Source organism: Macaca nemestrina, chromosome 9 (genome assembly GCF_043159975.1).
Source record: "Macaca nemestrina isolate mMacNem1 chromosome 9, mMacNem.hap1, whole genome shotgun sequence".
NCBI lineage: Eukaryota > Metazoa > Chordata > Mammalia > Primates > Cercopithecidae > Macaca > Macaca nemestrina.
Genome location: NC_092133.1, coordinates 38,140,978 through 38,155,768, shown reverse-complemented (window position 1 = coordinate 38,155,768; position 14,791 = coordinate 38,140,978). Strand labels below are relative to the sequence as shown.

The window sequence follows — 14,791 nt, the reverse complement described above, 5'->3', positions numbered from 1 at the left end:
GCTCTGTCACCAAGGCTGGAGTGCAGTCAGTTGCGTGATTATAGCTCATTGCAGCTTCAACCTCCCAGGCTCAAGCAATCCTCCTACCTCAGCCTCCTGAGTAGCCAGGGCCACAGGAATGTGCCACCATGCCTGGCTAATTTTTTAAAAATTTTTTGTAGAGATGGGGTCTCACTATGTGGCTTAGGCTGGTCTTGAACTCCTGGGCTCAAGCAATCCTCCCGCCCCAGCCTTCCAAAGTGCTGAGATTACAGGTGCAAGTCACCACGCCCAGCGATTTCATTTTTGTAGAGACAGGGTCTCACTTTGTTGCTCAGGCTTGATAATTATTTAGAATAGAAAATCTAAGAAAGAAATTGTATCAAGTTTCAGGTTAGCAGTTTCCCAATATTAACGCCTCAGGAAAGTTGTTTTTTAAAAACTGAAAATTTAATTACGAGGGTAGTGTAAAATTTCAGATGCCATAGAAGAGCTCTTGCTTTATCTGTGGGATGCTGGGATGTCTGGATTTTTACTTTTGGCCAAATCTGGCATGCTCCCTGTTTTTGTAAATGAAATTTTATCAGCTCACGGCCATGCTCATTCATTTATGTATTGTCTGTGGTTGCTTCTGCAGAGCTGTGTACTGGAGACACAGAACATATAACCTACAAAACTAAAATATTTACTATCTGGTCTCTTGCAGAAAAAGTTTGCAGGCCCAGCACTTTGGGAGGCCAAGGCAGGAGAATCACTTGAGCCCAGCAGTTGGAAACCAACCTGGGCAACATAGCGAGACCCCCGTCTCTACAAAAACTACACAAATTAGCTGGGCATAATGGTTTGTGCCTGTAGCTGCAGCTACTCAGGAAGCTGAGGTGGGAGTATCACTTGAGCTCGATAGGTCGAGGCTGCAGTGAGCCATGATCATGCCACAACAGTCCAGCCTGGGTGACAGAGTGAGATCCTCTCAAGACAGACAAACACAGCAGCCCCATCCCAGAGATACTTATTAAACGGCTAGATGTGAAACCCAGGCATCTCCAGGCCCGAGATGATTCTACTGCATAGCCAGAACTAAGAATCTCCAACAGAAACAGCTCTTTATCACGAAGAAGTCTGAGGCATGAACTGCATGAAATCACCCCTACTCCTTAACATCCCCTTTTCTTGCCCTAAGATGCCATCTCTCACTGGCATCTACGTTGGGAAACAGTTTTCACATTGGGTTAAATCTATTGCACTGAAATCACAATTATTTTTATAAGTTGATGAGCAACTTAAACCCAATTTGAAGTAGTAACTTAAAACCCAAATTTCAGTACAGCATAATTTCTATCTTGGCAATCACCTGCTCAACAATAGATGCCAAGCGCCCCAGGGCCAGGCCACATTCATCCCCTCGGGTCACCACAGCACTGCCGAGCTTCACCACGATTCTCTTGGCATGCTTCAGTTCACCGCGGTGGGCAAAGGACTTGCCATGTGTACGACTGAGGGGTACAGTGATAAAGGGGATGTTGCTCCAAGAACGAACATGTCTGATGACTGAAGGCTGGATACAATCTGTAGCCATCAAAGTCAAATGCAAGAAAAAAAGAAATAATATAGTTTTTCAATAAAAACATACATGCTCAGTATTAACCAGTTTAGATACCAAAAAACAGCATTATCATTATTAACTGTGTAAAACTAGTACAGTATATCAAAAGCTCTATCTAGCATATTCTTATTTTACTATTGTATGGAGTTTACACCCAGGATGCAGGTCATAGGCATACTCAAATGCTGTTGGTGAACAGTACAAACAAATTAATCTCTCTTGAAGACAGGTTGGTAAATGTATCAAAAGCCTTTAAAAAAGTTATCTAAAAAAGAGATTTATCAGAAAGCTATTCATCACCGTGTTATTTATTATCAGAAAAATCAGAAGTAGAGTAAATGTTGGATAAAGGGAAAAAGATTAACATTTTTAGAATTTTTAATAATGTACAAAAATGCTTATATGTTAATTTCATATATGTATAAACACATAGATGGATAAAATTAATGGAAAATTAATATTTTATCTCTTGATAGGATTATAAGCAATTTTAAATTTTCTTCTTTGTTCTTTCTTAGGTTTTCCAAGCTTATGCAGTAAAGATGCATTGCTTTCATAATCAGAAAAATATGGGTGTTTCTAAAGAAACTATAAAAAGAGGAAAGAGCCGGCCAGGCATGGCAGCTCACACCTATAATCCCAGCACCTTGGGAGGCGGAGGCAGAAGGATCACTTGAGGTCAGGAGCTCAAGACCAGCCTGGACAACATAGTGAAACCCCGTCTCTACTAAAATACAAAACTTAGCCAAGTGTGGTGGTGGGCACCTATAATCTCAACTACTCAGGTGGCTGAGGCAGGAGAATCGCTTGAACCTGGGAGGCGGACGTTGCAGTGAGCCGAGATCGTGCCACTGCACTCCAGCCTGAGCGACAGAGTGAGATTCCTTCTCAAAAAACAAAAAAAGAAGGAAGAACCTGATTAGCAAAGACAGTAAAGAACAAAGTAAGTGTATGAATAATACAAAATCTCAACTAGCCTATCTACAATTTCTCTTTGATGAATTCAGATGCCTGTAACAATGATGAAAGAAACCAAAGAGCTTTCTGAAGGAAAAGCAATGTTAGAGTCAGATACTTTCTATCCCCTGGGACATCTGCCTCTAACCAATTTTCTTGATTCTTTTTCTTGTAACACTGTACAAGATTACAGATCATTTGTACAGATGAACAAACAAAAAAAATTATACAAGATTTCTAAGGAGGAAAAAAATCTTGATTAAAAGCCAAAGAGAAACCTGCATAAAGCCAGAAGTAAAAGAGTAAAAGCTGAATGTCAGGCACAGAACCCCTTCAACACTTCTCATGGGCCCAACACTTCCTGCTTCGCTGATTACTAATTACCCATTCGTCCTTTCTCACACAATTACCAGATCCCCAAGTATTGGCGAGGCATACTGCCATCAGTCTAAAGACTACATTTCCCAGCCTTTCTTGCTCAGATAGACAGGACCATGTGACCAACAAGCTATCTGACTAACAAGATATCTGGCTAACAAGATACATGTGAAAATGTTATGTGGAATTTCTAGGAACTTAAAAGAGACATGCTTTCTTCCATTCATCCCCACTGCTGCTTGGAACATGGGTATGAAGGCTGGAGCTCAATCACTCATTTTGAACTGGAAGGAACTGTGAAGCAACAAGAACGAAAGAGCAGGGATCTCTGATGATTCCACAGTGCTATTCTGGAAGCCCTGGACTGCCTACCTTCTTTCAGGACTGCTAGGCTTCCTTCAGGAGAAAGAGAGAAATACATTTCTATCCTGTTTGAGCCATTATTATTTTGAGTTTCCTGCTACATGCACATAATTGTAACTGACATAGAAGGAGAATGACTGCATAGGCAGATGGGCTGGGTGAAGTCTCCATGGGAGAGAAGATGCTGTCAATCAGTGGGGGTGGAGGAGCACTTACAGCAAATAGACCTTCCTTCCTGATAGCAAGAAGCAAGACATGGTGGGTAACATAGGTTCTCAGCAGGACTAAGCTTTAAGCAATTCCCTGCAAAGACTTTTCTATATCTCATTATAAGCAACTCATAAATATTCAAATGAATTACTAAAATAATCATTCCAAGCCACCTTTTGAACCACTGTTCTATTACTGTATTAGAGAGTTAAGTACCTTCACTTGAACCAACCATTATCACTTCCCTTTATATTGTCTGTCTATAAATGACAATTTTCTGAAAACCTCTTTAGACCTCTGACTCTCTCCTGGTCACTAACTCACTCCCTAACCATTATCTACTGATGGTGGGTAAAGTAGGCAGGAGCTTATTCTCATGAATGGGAAGGCGACTGTGGGTTCTCCTCCCTTCCTGTGTCCTTCACACACAAATCTTAGAACATTTCTAACAAAGTAGTGAAGATTCATTTCTTCCTTTCCTTAAATAACCATTTTTCAAGTGACTATGTTTCAGGTTTGTGGAGATATAAGAAAGATAATATGATCTTTTTTCACAATAGGCTTGGCATTGAGATCCGGGCACACAGCTACTTAGTAAGCCATTATCTGGGATGGAACTGGGATTCTGACGGCATTGCTGGATCCACAGGTGTATGGTCTCTTCCTGCTACGGGAGTCCCTGGGACTAAAAGACTGGTTTGTTGTTGAGACTAAGTTTTGCGGAGTGCTACTTTCCTTCATTAGGTTAATTATTAATAATACAGGTACCCTACTCTGTTTTCAGGAATATTATCCTAAGCAATATGTACACATAAGTTTTAAGTTTAAAAGTTGTACACATAATGGTTTGGTCTCACTGATCTGATAGAGAGAAGGGTGGTGGAGGGACAGGCTTACTTCCCTAGGGTTTGGACCAGGGATCATCAGTGGCTGTTTGCAGAGCTCAGAGCTATGCCAAGTATTATGTATTATCCCTTTGATAGCTGTCAGATCTAGGCTTTCTGGCTTTCTCTCCTGTCCGCTGGAGGGCCTATCCTGACCTGGAAGGGGTGGTGAGCATGGGTGGAGCAGCCTGAGAGGGTACCTCAGGAACATGGCTAGTGGCATGCGTGTCTGTCCAGCTGATCAAATGGTGATCAAATGGTAGAAGCCAATCAGAATCCAGCAGCCAGGCTAGCATGAAGGAAGCTAACCCACAGTCTGTATCAGAAGAGGGTGGGTGGCATGGCTCAGTGCCAGGTAGTCAAGGGTCATTCTGGCTGAAGACAATAGGGTAACAGCAGTAGATAAGGCCTGTTAGGGTTCAAGAGGAGGTCACCACTGTTAATAAGGTTTCATGCAGGTGACTCAGTCAAATCCAGTAGGTTCTAGCACAAAGGAGAGCTTCATGGGACCCAGAGCTTTTTGGGTTTCCTATTGAACAACACCTTTTACCTTCCAAGGTTGACCCTACATTTCTTGGGGGGTATTTTTTAAATGTTCTACAGTGTATTACACTTGTTAGGGTCCATACTGAAAACGGAGAAGGCCTTGATTAGTTAGGAAAATTCAAGGTTTCTAGAGAAGTAATTGTTTCCCATCTTCTAAGGAACTTTTAGGCTCTAAGTTCCAAAGAAAATCTGTCCCCTCCTAGTAGGTATGAGGGCATAGTGAGGTGTATGTGTGTACAGGTGTGGCATGGTGGGGGATGGGAGGGGTTGTCCATGTTCTTCTTAAGGGCCACAGATTATACTCTTATTACTCTTAAGGAGGAGAACCCTTTACTTCTTCAGCATCAGAGTCCTTATGCCCAGCAACCAATGAGGCTGTGTTCCAGGCCTCAGCAAGAAGGGACCCTGACATGACTTCTCTTTTTCTTTCTGGCCTTCCATTGCCTTCTCTGTTTGTCTCCATAAGCTTTCTCATTTTGCCTTTCTTTTCCTATTTTTTCCCCCTGCTATTCTGCTTATCATGATCAGTGAAAGAGCTCCATTCCAGAAAAATCCAAATCCCCAAATCCAAAAATCTAGGGAAACAATTAGAAAGTGCCTCCTTCTGCGAATGAGCCTAATGAGGATAAGTATCAATAATAAAAATACTGAAGTGAACACTTACCACATACCAGGAGTTGTACTAAGTATTCACACACCTTCTACAGGAGTAAAAAGGATAAGCGTTGGCTCTGGAGCCAGACTGCCTGAGTGGAATCTCAACCTCTTCACTTACTTGCTGTCTCCCTAACTATCTCATAAGGTTGGTATGGGGGATAAAACAAGTTCATGCATGAACAGAGATTGGCACAAAATAAATACTCAATGCGTATTAGCTGGTACTATGAAAAAAGTGTTACTTATTGTGACATGGCATATATATCCATGGTTCCTGGCTTATAACTCTAATAGTGCTTTTTAGTCTTTCGTTATAATGTTGGTGTAAGGAAACAGAATCTCTCTCTGATCTTCTCCTGAACTCCTTTCACCTGCTCAAGGCAGGACTCTAATTTGATTGTGGGTTGTAAGACTCTCAATCCAGAGACGGTCCTGCCCCATACCTTGGAGGAAGAAATATTGCACAGAAAGACCAAGATAAAATCTGAACAGACAGGCCTTGCTGGGTTACCCCACTCAGTCTATTAGTATTAGGTCACATCCTTTTTGTTCAATCACATTTCAACACAGTTGTCCATGCTTTAATCATGCCTACCCCAGTAAGTCTCCATAAGAGTTCCAAGGGGACAAGGTTCGGAGAGCTTCCAGACAGCTGAACATGTGGAGGTTCCTGGAGAGTGGTGTGCCCGGGACGGGCATGGAAGATCTGTGCCTCTTACCCCACACCTCACCCTACGTATCTCTTCATCTGCGTCCTTTGTAATAAACTGGTAAATCTAAGTGTTTCCCTGAGTTCTCTGCATGATTCTAGCAAATCAACCAAGCCCAAAGAGGGGATTGTGGGAACCCCAGCTTGAAGCTGGTCAGTCAGCAGTTCCAGAGGCCTGGACTTAGGACTGGTAGGAAGGTGGGGATGATCTTGTGGGACTGAGCCCTCAACCTGTGGGCTGTCCTCGGGGAGGTAGTGTCAGAATTGAACTGAAGGATACCCAACTGATGTCCACTGCAACCCCCACACATTTGGTCACAGAAGTCTTCTGTGTTGCTCGTTGTCATGGAGAGCAGAGGAAAAATAGTTTGAGCTTTTCTATACTCTACCTTCATCATCACTGTCGTCGTCATCACCATCATCATCATCTCACTGAATTCTCATGAATTAAGCCTCATAAGTTAGGTATTATTGAGTTCCTTATTCTTGTTATCCATTTTATAAATAAGGAAACCGATGCTCAGAGTAACTGAGTAATTTACCAGTGTTGCCAGATTACAAAAATGGCCACAATCCTTTTGCAGCTTCTCCATTAACAGGTGAGTCAATTTTCCAAACTTCTTAAATTTGGGCTGGCCCTGTAACTTGCTTTGACCAAAACAATGTGGCAGAAGGAACAGTATATAAATTCTGAGTTTACATCTCAAGAGGACTTGCAGCTACCATGCTTGCCCTTCTTGGGAACCCTGCAAGCATCACGCGAAGAAGCCACGAACAGCTTGCTGAAGGATGAGAAGCCACACGGAACATAGGTGATGTGTCATCCCAGCAGAGGCCCCTTCATCCCCAACAATCAGCCCTAAGTCAATCTGAGACCTGACACAGACACAGAACCACTGTGCAGCTGAGCCCAGTCCAAAATACCATCCCACAGAATTGTGACCTAAACAGACAGTTGTTTTAAGCTACTAAGTTACTTAATAAGGAGAAGGGCTAGTTTTAAAAACCCAGGACCTGGTTCCAAATCCTGAACTTTTAGCCCTTATACTCTACATGAATAGGAAAGAGATTTTTCTGTCTAATGATAAGCCTGATGAGTTGATTGGCAAGTCATCTTGCAATGAAACCTGGAAATGGACTACTGATAAGATTTAGGTGATATCGAGGAGCTAGCCAACTCAAAACATCGTAAACAGCCTTTCAACAAATGATGCTGGAACAACTGGTATTAAAAGTTGAAAGATGAACATTGACCTACACCTCACACCTTATACAAAAATTAACTCAAAATGGATCACAAAGCTGGGTGCAGTGGCTCACACCTGTAATTCCTGCACTTTGGGAGGTAAAGGTAGGAGGATCTTTTGAGACCAGAAGTTCGAGACCAGCCAGAGCAACATAGACTCCATTTCTATAAAAAATTTTTTTTAAAATTAAATGTGCCAAGACTGGGCAACATGGCAAAACCCTGTCTCAACAAAAAATATAAAAATTAGCTGGATGTGGTGGTGCAGGCCTATAGTCCCAGCTACTTGGGAGGCTGAGGCAGGAGAATCGCTTGAGCCTGGGACGTTGTGGCTGCAGTGAGTAACGACTGCACCACTGCTCTCCAGCCTGGTTGACAGAGCAACAACCTGTCTCAAAAAAATAAAATAAAAAATAAAAAATAAACAAAGAAAAAAATTAGCCAGGTGTGGTAGTATACACCTGTAGTCCTAGCTACCTGGGAGGCTGACGTAGGAGGATCACTTGAGCCCTGGAGGTTGAGCCTTGATCGTGCCACTATGCTGCAGCCCTGGGTAACAACAGAGCAAGATCCTTTCTCAAGAAAATAACAACAACAAAAAAATGGATCATGGATTTAAGTGTAAAATATAAACTATCAAGCTTTTAGGAAAAAAAATAGGAGGAAATCTTCAAAATCTAGGGTTATACAAAGAGTTCTTAGACTTGACCACCCCAAAAGTATAATCCATAAAAAGAAAAGCTGATAAATTTGACCTCGTCAAAAGAAAAACTTTTCCTATATGAAAGACCCTGTTAAAAGAATAAAATGACAATCTATGAGACTGAGAGAAAATATGTGCAAACCACCTATCCAACAAAGGACTAATACCTGGAAGTGCTATGGTTTGCATATGGTACGGCCCTACCAAGTCTCAGGTTGAAATATGATCCCAAGTGTTGGAGGTGGGGCCTGGTGGGAAGTGTTTGAATCACAGGGGCAGATCCCTGATGAACAGCCTGGTGCCATTCTCAGAGGGAATGCATGAGTCCTCACTCTTAGTTCCCATAAGAAATGCTTGTTAAAAAGGGCCTGGTTCTTTCTTTTCTCTCTCTTGCTTCCTCTCTGGCCATCTGATTTTGCACACACCAGCTCCCCTTCATCTTCTGCCAAGAGTAGAAGCAGCCTGAGGCACTTACCCAATGCAGTTATTGGTGCCATGCTTTTTGTACAGCCTGCAGAACCATGACAAATAAACCTCTTTCCTTTATAGCCTCAGATATTCCTTTATAGCAATAAAAATGGACTAAGACAGGAAGATATAGAGAATTCTCAAAATTCAATAGTTAAAAAACAAACAAACAAAAAGAAACAACTTTCCAATTCAAACTGAGCTAAAGGCCAGGTGTGGAGGCTCATGCTTATAATCCCAGGACTTTGGGAGGCTGAGGTGGGGGGATCACTTGAGGTCAGGAGTTTGACACCAGCCTGGCCAACATGGTGAAACCCTGTTTCTACTAAAAATACAAAAATTAGCTGGGCATGGTGGTGGGCACCTGTAATCCCAGGTACTCAGGAGGCTGAGGCAAGAGAATCGCTTGACCTGGGAGGCGGAGGTTGCAGTGAGCTGAGATCGCGCCACTACACTCCAGCCTGGGTGACACAGCGAGACTCCATCTCAAAAAACAAAAACAAAACAAAACAAAACAAAAACTGAGCTAAAGATATGAACTAACATTTCACTGAAGAGGATATAAACACATGAAAAGATGTTCAGTATCATTAGCTATTAGGGAAAGGCACATTAAAGCCACAATGTGATATCACTACCTACCTATCAAAATGGCTAAAATAAAAAAGAGTGACCACATCAAATGATGGTAAAGATGTAGAGAAAGTGAATCACTCATACAATGCTAGTAGGAATGTAAAATGGTACTGCCACCCTGCAAAGACAGTTTGACAGTTTCTTATAAAACTGTGTTAGGCCATTCTTGCATTGCTGTAAAGAAATACCTGAGGCTAGGTAATTTATAAAGAAAAGAGTTTTAATTGGCTCATAGTTCTGTGGGCTGTACAGGAAGCATGGTGCTGGCATCTGCTCAGCTTCTGGTGAGGCCTCAGGAAGCTTATAATCATGGCTGAAGGCAAAGGGGAAGCAGGCATCTCCAACAGTGAGAGAGAGAGAGCAAGAAGAGAGAGTGAGGGGGTGGTGCCATACACTTAACCAGATCTTGTGAGAAGTCACTCACTATCTCGAGGACAGCACCAAGGCATAAGGGATTCACCCCCATGACTCAAACACCTCCCACAGGCCCCACCTCCAACACTGGGGATTACAATTCAATATGAGATTTGGTAGAGACACACATTCAAACTATATAAAAAACTAAACATGCAGCTACAATCTGACCCAACAACTACACTCTTAGGCATTTATCCCAGAGAAATGAAATTATGTTCACACAAAATCCTGTACATGAATGTTCATACCAGCCTTATTTATAACTGCCAAAAAATGAGAGCAACCCAGATGACCTTTAATGGCTGAATGGTTACAGTAACTGTGATACACTCATAGCATTAAATAGTACTCAGTAATATAAAGGAACTAACTGATACACACAGCAACTTGAATGACTCTCCAGAGAATTATACTAAAGAAAACAGAATCCCAAAAGGTCACATACTGGATGATTCCATTTATATAACATTCTTATAATGACAAAATTATAAAAATGTAGACCAGATTAATGTTGGCCGGAGGTTAGTAATAGGAAAGAGGACAGTGGCTGTTAAATAAAAAATCCTGTGGTGATTGAAATGTTCTGTATCTTGATCGTATCAATGTCAATACCCTGGTTGAGATACTAGGTGAAATTGGGTAAAGGGTATAAGGGACCTCTTTGTACTATTTCTTAAAACTGCAAGTGAATTTATAATTAGCTCAAAATCTAAAACTTAATTACAAAAAAAGTAATGAACAAAAATAGCATGGGGTTGGGCACAGTGGCTAACGCCTGTAATCCCAGCACTTCGGGAGGGAGGCCAAGGCGGGTGGATCACCTGAGGTCAGGAGTTCGAGACCAGCCTGGCCAACATGGCAAAACCCCATTTCTACTAAAAATAAAAAAATTAGCTGGGCGTGGTGATGCACACCTGTAATCCCAGCTAATTGGGAGGCTGAGGCAGGAGAATCGCTTGAACCTGGGAGGCAGAGGTTGCAGTGAGCCAAGATTATGCCACTGCACTCCAGCCTGGGTGACAGAGCAAGACTCAAAAAAAAAAAAAAAAAAGTAAAAATTTATTTTGGGGGCAATAAATACAGGAAACACTTCATTGACCCAAACACTCAGAACATTTCACCAGGAGACTACCTCTTTGTTTCCTTATTTGGCAGAATTTTGTCCAATTCTGCCAAATTACATCTTTTTGGTTTTTTTTCCCTCTTTTAAACCTATTTTCTTGGCTGGGCATGATGGCTCAGGCCTGTAATCCCAGCACTTTGGGAGGCCAAGGCAGGCAGATTGTTTGATCTCAAGAGTTCAAGACCAGCCTGGGCAACACGGCAAAATCCCATCTCGACAAAAAATTAAAAAGTTAGAGTCAGTGTGGTGGTGTGTGCCTGTAGTCCCAAGTACTTGGTGGGCTGAGGCAGAAGGATTGCTTGAGTCCAAGAGGTCTGGGCTCCACTGAGCTGTTTGTGCCACTGCATTCCAGCCTGGGTGACAAAATGAGACCCTGTCTCCAAACAAACAAACAAACAAACACTTTTTTTTCTCTTTGAAAACCTTGTTGAAACACACTTTGACTATCAAACTTCCCACATACTCATAAGTTATCTATGGTACATACGAGATCTGGAGACGGTTGTACACTGGACCCAGGGCAGGAGATGTTGGTTGAAAGGCTGGAACCCACAGCGGTAAACTTGACTCAACATGTTGCGATGTGGTCACCGACCAAAGTATCTGCAGAATACATTTTTTAAAAAGTGAGTAATGAAAAATACTGGAGAATTCATTTCCCTCTCCTTCCCCTTACTCTCAGAGTAAAAATCTGACTCTCCTGCTCTAAACTCTGCTGTATTAGACAAACTCCCACCTCCTCTATATTACAGAAAAGAGAGAAAGAGTAAGTGGCTCTTTTCTAGGTCTCAACCCTAGCCCTTCCTTTCCTAGGACCATCTTAGTTTTTATGTAAGCAAATAATAATGCAGGGTTAGGAATATTTTGTGACACAAAAAATACCTGCTGTTTTTGGTATCTTCCAAATTAAAAAAAAAATCTTTCAGGTGCAATGCTTATGTATTAATACTAAATCTTCATATAATTCCTGTAACGGATCCAATATCCTAAAACAACCATGTCCACTTTTCTCCTGACACCTCCCAACAGAACTGGGAAATGCACCTATTTGAAATGTCAGCTTGATCCTTGCCAGCCAGCCATGATAAGCAAGAGGAAAGGGCAGAGGCTGCTGCCATGTTTTTCTTCCTGATGCCCCAGGATTATAAAGTAACTCTTGTACCCCTGGAAGGCAGTGGCAATGTCTGCAAGTGGCTAACATCTAAATCCTGTGGAGGATGAGAACATGGCTAGAAATCTTGGTTGAGAATATGAGGCAGTTATGGGCATTTCCTCACCCTGGGTCAAATTTGAGACTTTAGACAAAGAATAGTTTATTTCACAAAAAAGTAGGGGACTCCTTCCTATATGTACAGGGAGAACAAGCCATTCATTATTGTAGCTCTTTTTTGTTTGTTTGTTTGTTGAAGACGGAGTCTTGTTCTGTCGCCAGGCTGGAGTGCAGTGGAACAACCTTGGCTCACTGCAACGTCTGCCTCCCGGGTTCAAGAGATTCCCCTGCCTCAGCCTCCCAAGTAGGTGGGACTGCAGGCACGGTGCGCCACCACACCTGGCAAATTTTTTGTATTTTAGTAGAGTTGGGGTTTCACCACGTTGACCAGGATGGTCTCGATATCCTGACCTCAAGATCCACCTGCCTCGGCCTCCCAATATTGTGGCTCTTTTTATGCTACAGAGACACTGCTGTTTACACAAGAAAAACACTTCGGTTTCTTTGTTTGTGGGCCTCCTTTTAACTTTTGTTCTATGGATTGGTGGATATATCCCAGCCCTCTTAAATGTGCCTCAGAAGACTAGCATTTAGCCCCATAGTGAAGAAGAATAAGGCATGGTGTTATTGCTTTACAATTTATACTGCACAAGGCACCGAAATAGGACAGAGAATGGAAGGATACAGCTGTTCTAAAACATATGGCATCTAGTAGGCAACACAGTATTAATTGATCTTTGTTATTTCAGTTTTTTCATAACACTGAAGTATGATTTTGGCACATGATCTATGTTTGCTGCTTATATAAATTCCTTCAATAATGGCTGCTAAACAATTATTTACATGTGAATTCTCCAAAATAACTATAGAAGAGCCAAAGGGTAGAACAATCAAATTCCAGTTCCACCTCCCTAAGAAACCTTCCCCAGCAACTCTAGTCTTCACAGCTGGATATATATTCCATAGGTTAGATTTTAAATAGCCCATGACTACTGCTTTTCCCATCTGGATTACAAACTTTCCATTGACAATATGGCAAAAACGATGAGGAACAAGGCCTTTGAAATTGGTCAGACTTGGGTTCGTGCTCTGCACTTGCTATCTGTGTGTGTGTCTCGTGGAGAGCTACCTAATTTTCCTAAGCCTCTGTTTCCTCACTTATAAATCAGGGATACTAACACTAAGGACCTCATGGAATTATAGCGAGAATTAAATGAGATAATGCGTGGAAAATGCTTGGGTACAACAGATGGTCAGTAAATGTCAGTTTTCCTCTTTTTGTCTTTTAGGCACTAATGATGCCTTACGATAATTTTCTCCTTAATTTCCTTCAAGACCCATCACAGGAACAAAGAATTCAACGAATATTCACTGATAGATACAATCACACACATATATTGACTGACTGTGTAACTCTCTGTTACCCAAGAGTGACTGAAAGCTCTGAACACTTACGGTCACTGAATTAGAGGTTGAAGACTGACACAGAAACTAAGCCTCCTGGCCTCTTCCGTGTACCACTATCTCTGACTGACCTCGGAGGTTACATCTACTCTGTCACTGTAATGGATAGCTCACTTTGCCAGAGTGTATTACGCCCTCGAGAAGCACACAGTTGATCCCAAGGAGCAAAGAGTGTGTGTGTGTCTGTCTAGACTCATATCTAGATTCGTGTGACTGCGTCTAGACTCTCTGTGTGTGTTTAGACTCCGTATCATCAGTTGAAAAAAGTTTTCATGTTCTGACTCAAGACATTTCTCAAGTATCTCTTTACAGACTAAACAGAAAGCCCTTATCTAACTGATTTGAACAGAGAAGTGAACTTCAGTCCCAACACAGTTCATCCACAAACACATGCTCGGTATATGGCTCACCACTTAAACACAAAGATCCGATGGGCCTCACCACCTCAGAGGGCAGGGGACAATGATGGGGGAAGGGATGAGGTGGGGTATCTGGGTGCACCCTGCTGTAACAGGAAGGCCCCAGCATACACAGAACGCCATACTGGAAAGGGAGTCTGGCTTTGAGGAGGGGATCACGAACGCCCGGAGGGCCGCGGGGAACTAGAGACCCAGGCCCGAGATGTCGGCGTGTGGCCAGCTAAAACCCGCGGCATCCCGGCGCCGCCACCACCGCCACCACCGCCACCACCAGTGCAGGCTCCGGACTCTCCGATCGAGAAGGGGCCCGCGGAGGCCTGAAGTCTCCACTTGGCCCAGTTCCTCACATGGTGTATCCAGGGGAGGCCGGGGAGGTGAGGGGCCCGGAGCCATCCGTAGATCCCGGGGCCGCCGCGCACCGGCATATGGGAGCGCGCCGGGGTTTTGCAGCGCGCCCTAGGCGGCCCGGTGCAGCCGCCATCCCTCGGCCAAGGCCCACACCTACCCGCGGGCCAGATCCCTGGGCCCCGGCACCTGCTCCGGCCGCGCCCCCGCTCCTCTGTGACCAGCGGCCCGGCGCTCACGCCCCTCGCGCTAGAGCCTGGACGCGCAACAGCTTCCGCAGAGACTAGGGCGCCTAGCCATCCCCGCCGCTCGCTGCGTACCTGCCTCACCACCGCCGCAGCCGCCGGGCACTGCCACGGGTCCGCACTCCACGCCGGGCTGATTCCAGCGCTCGCTCGCTCTCTTTTTTTTTCCGTCCACGTCCCGCACGATGACGTTACGTCAGTGGCGTAAAAGTAAACCTGGGCAGCTGGG

The 14,791-nt window shown here is 43.4% G+C and overlaps 1 protein-coding gene across 4 annotated transcripts in view; it reads right to left on the bottom strand.

The window, feature by feature from the left end:
• The window catches only part of LOC105478482 (aldehyde dehydrogenase 18 family member A1), a 50,159-nt gene extending 35,368 nt beyond the window's left edge, over positions 1–14,791 (bottom strand). For 2 of the 4 annotated variants that reach the window (XM_011735863.2, XM_011735865.2), the window contains exons 1-3: positions 14,638–14,791; positions 11,367–11,482; positions 1,331–1,545 (exon numbers count right to left, since the gene is read on the bottom strand). In XM_011735863.2, the coding sequence (XP_011734165.1) occupies positions 1,331–1,545; positions 11,367–11,454 (303 nt within the window). In that variant the 5' untranslated portion in view covers positions 11,455–11,482; positions 14,638–14,791. Of the gene's footprint in view, positions 1–1,330; positions 1,546–11,366; positions 11,483–14,477 lie in introns of all 4 variants that reach the window. The other 2 variants (XM_024791692.2, XM_011735864.3) reach the window with 2 other exon arrangements.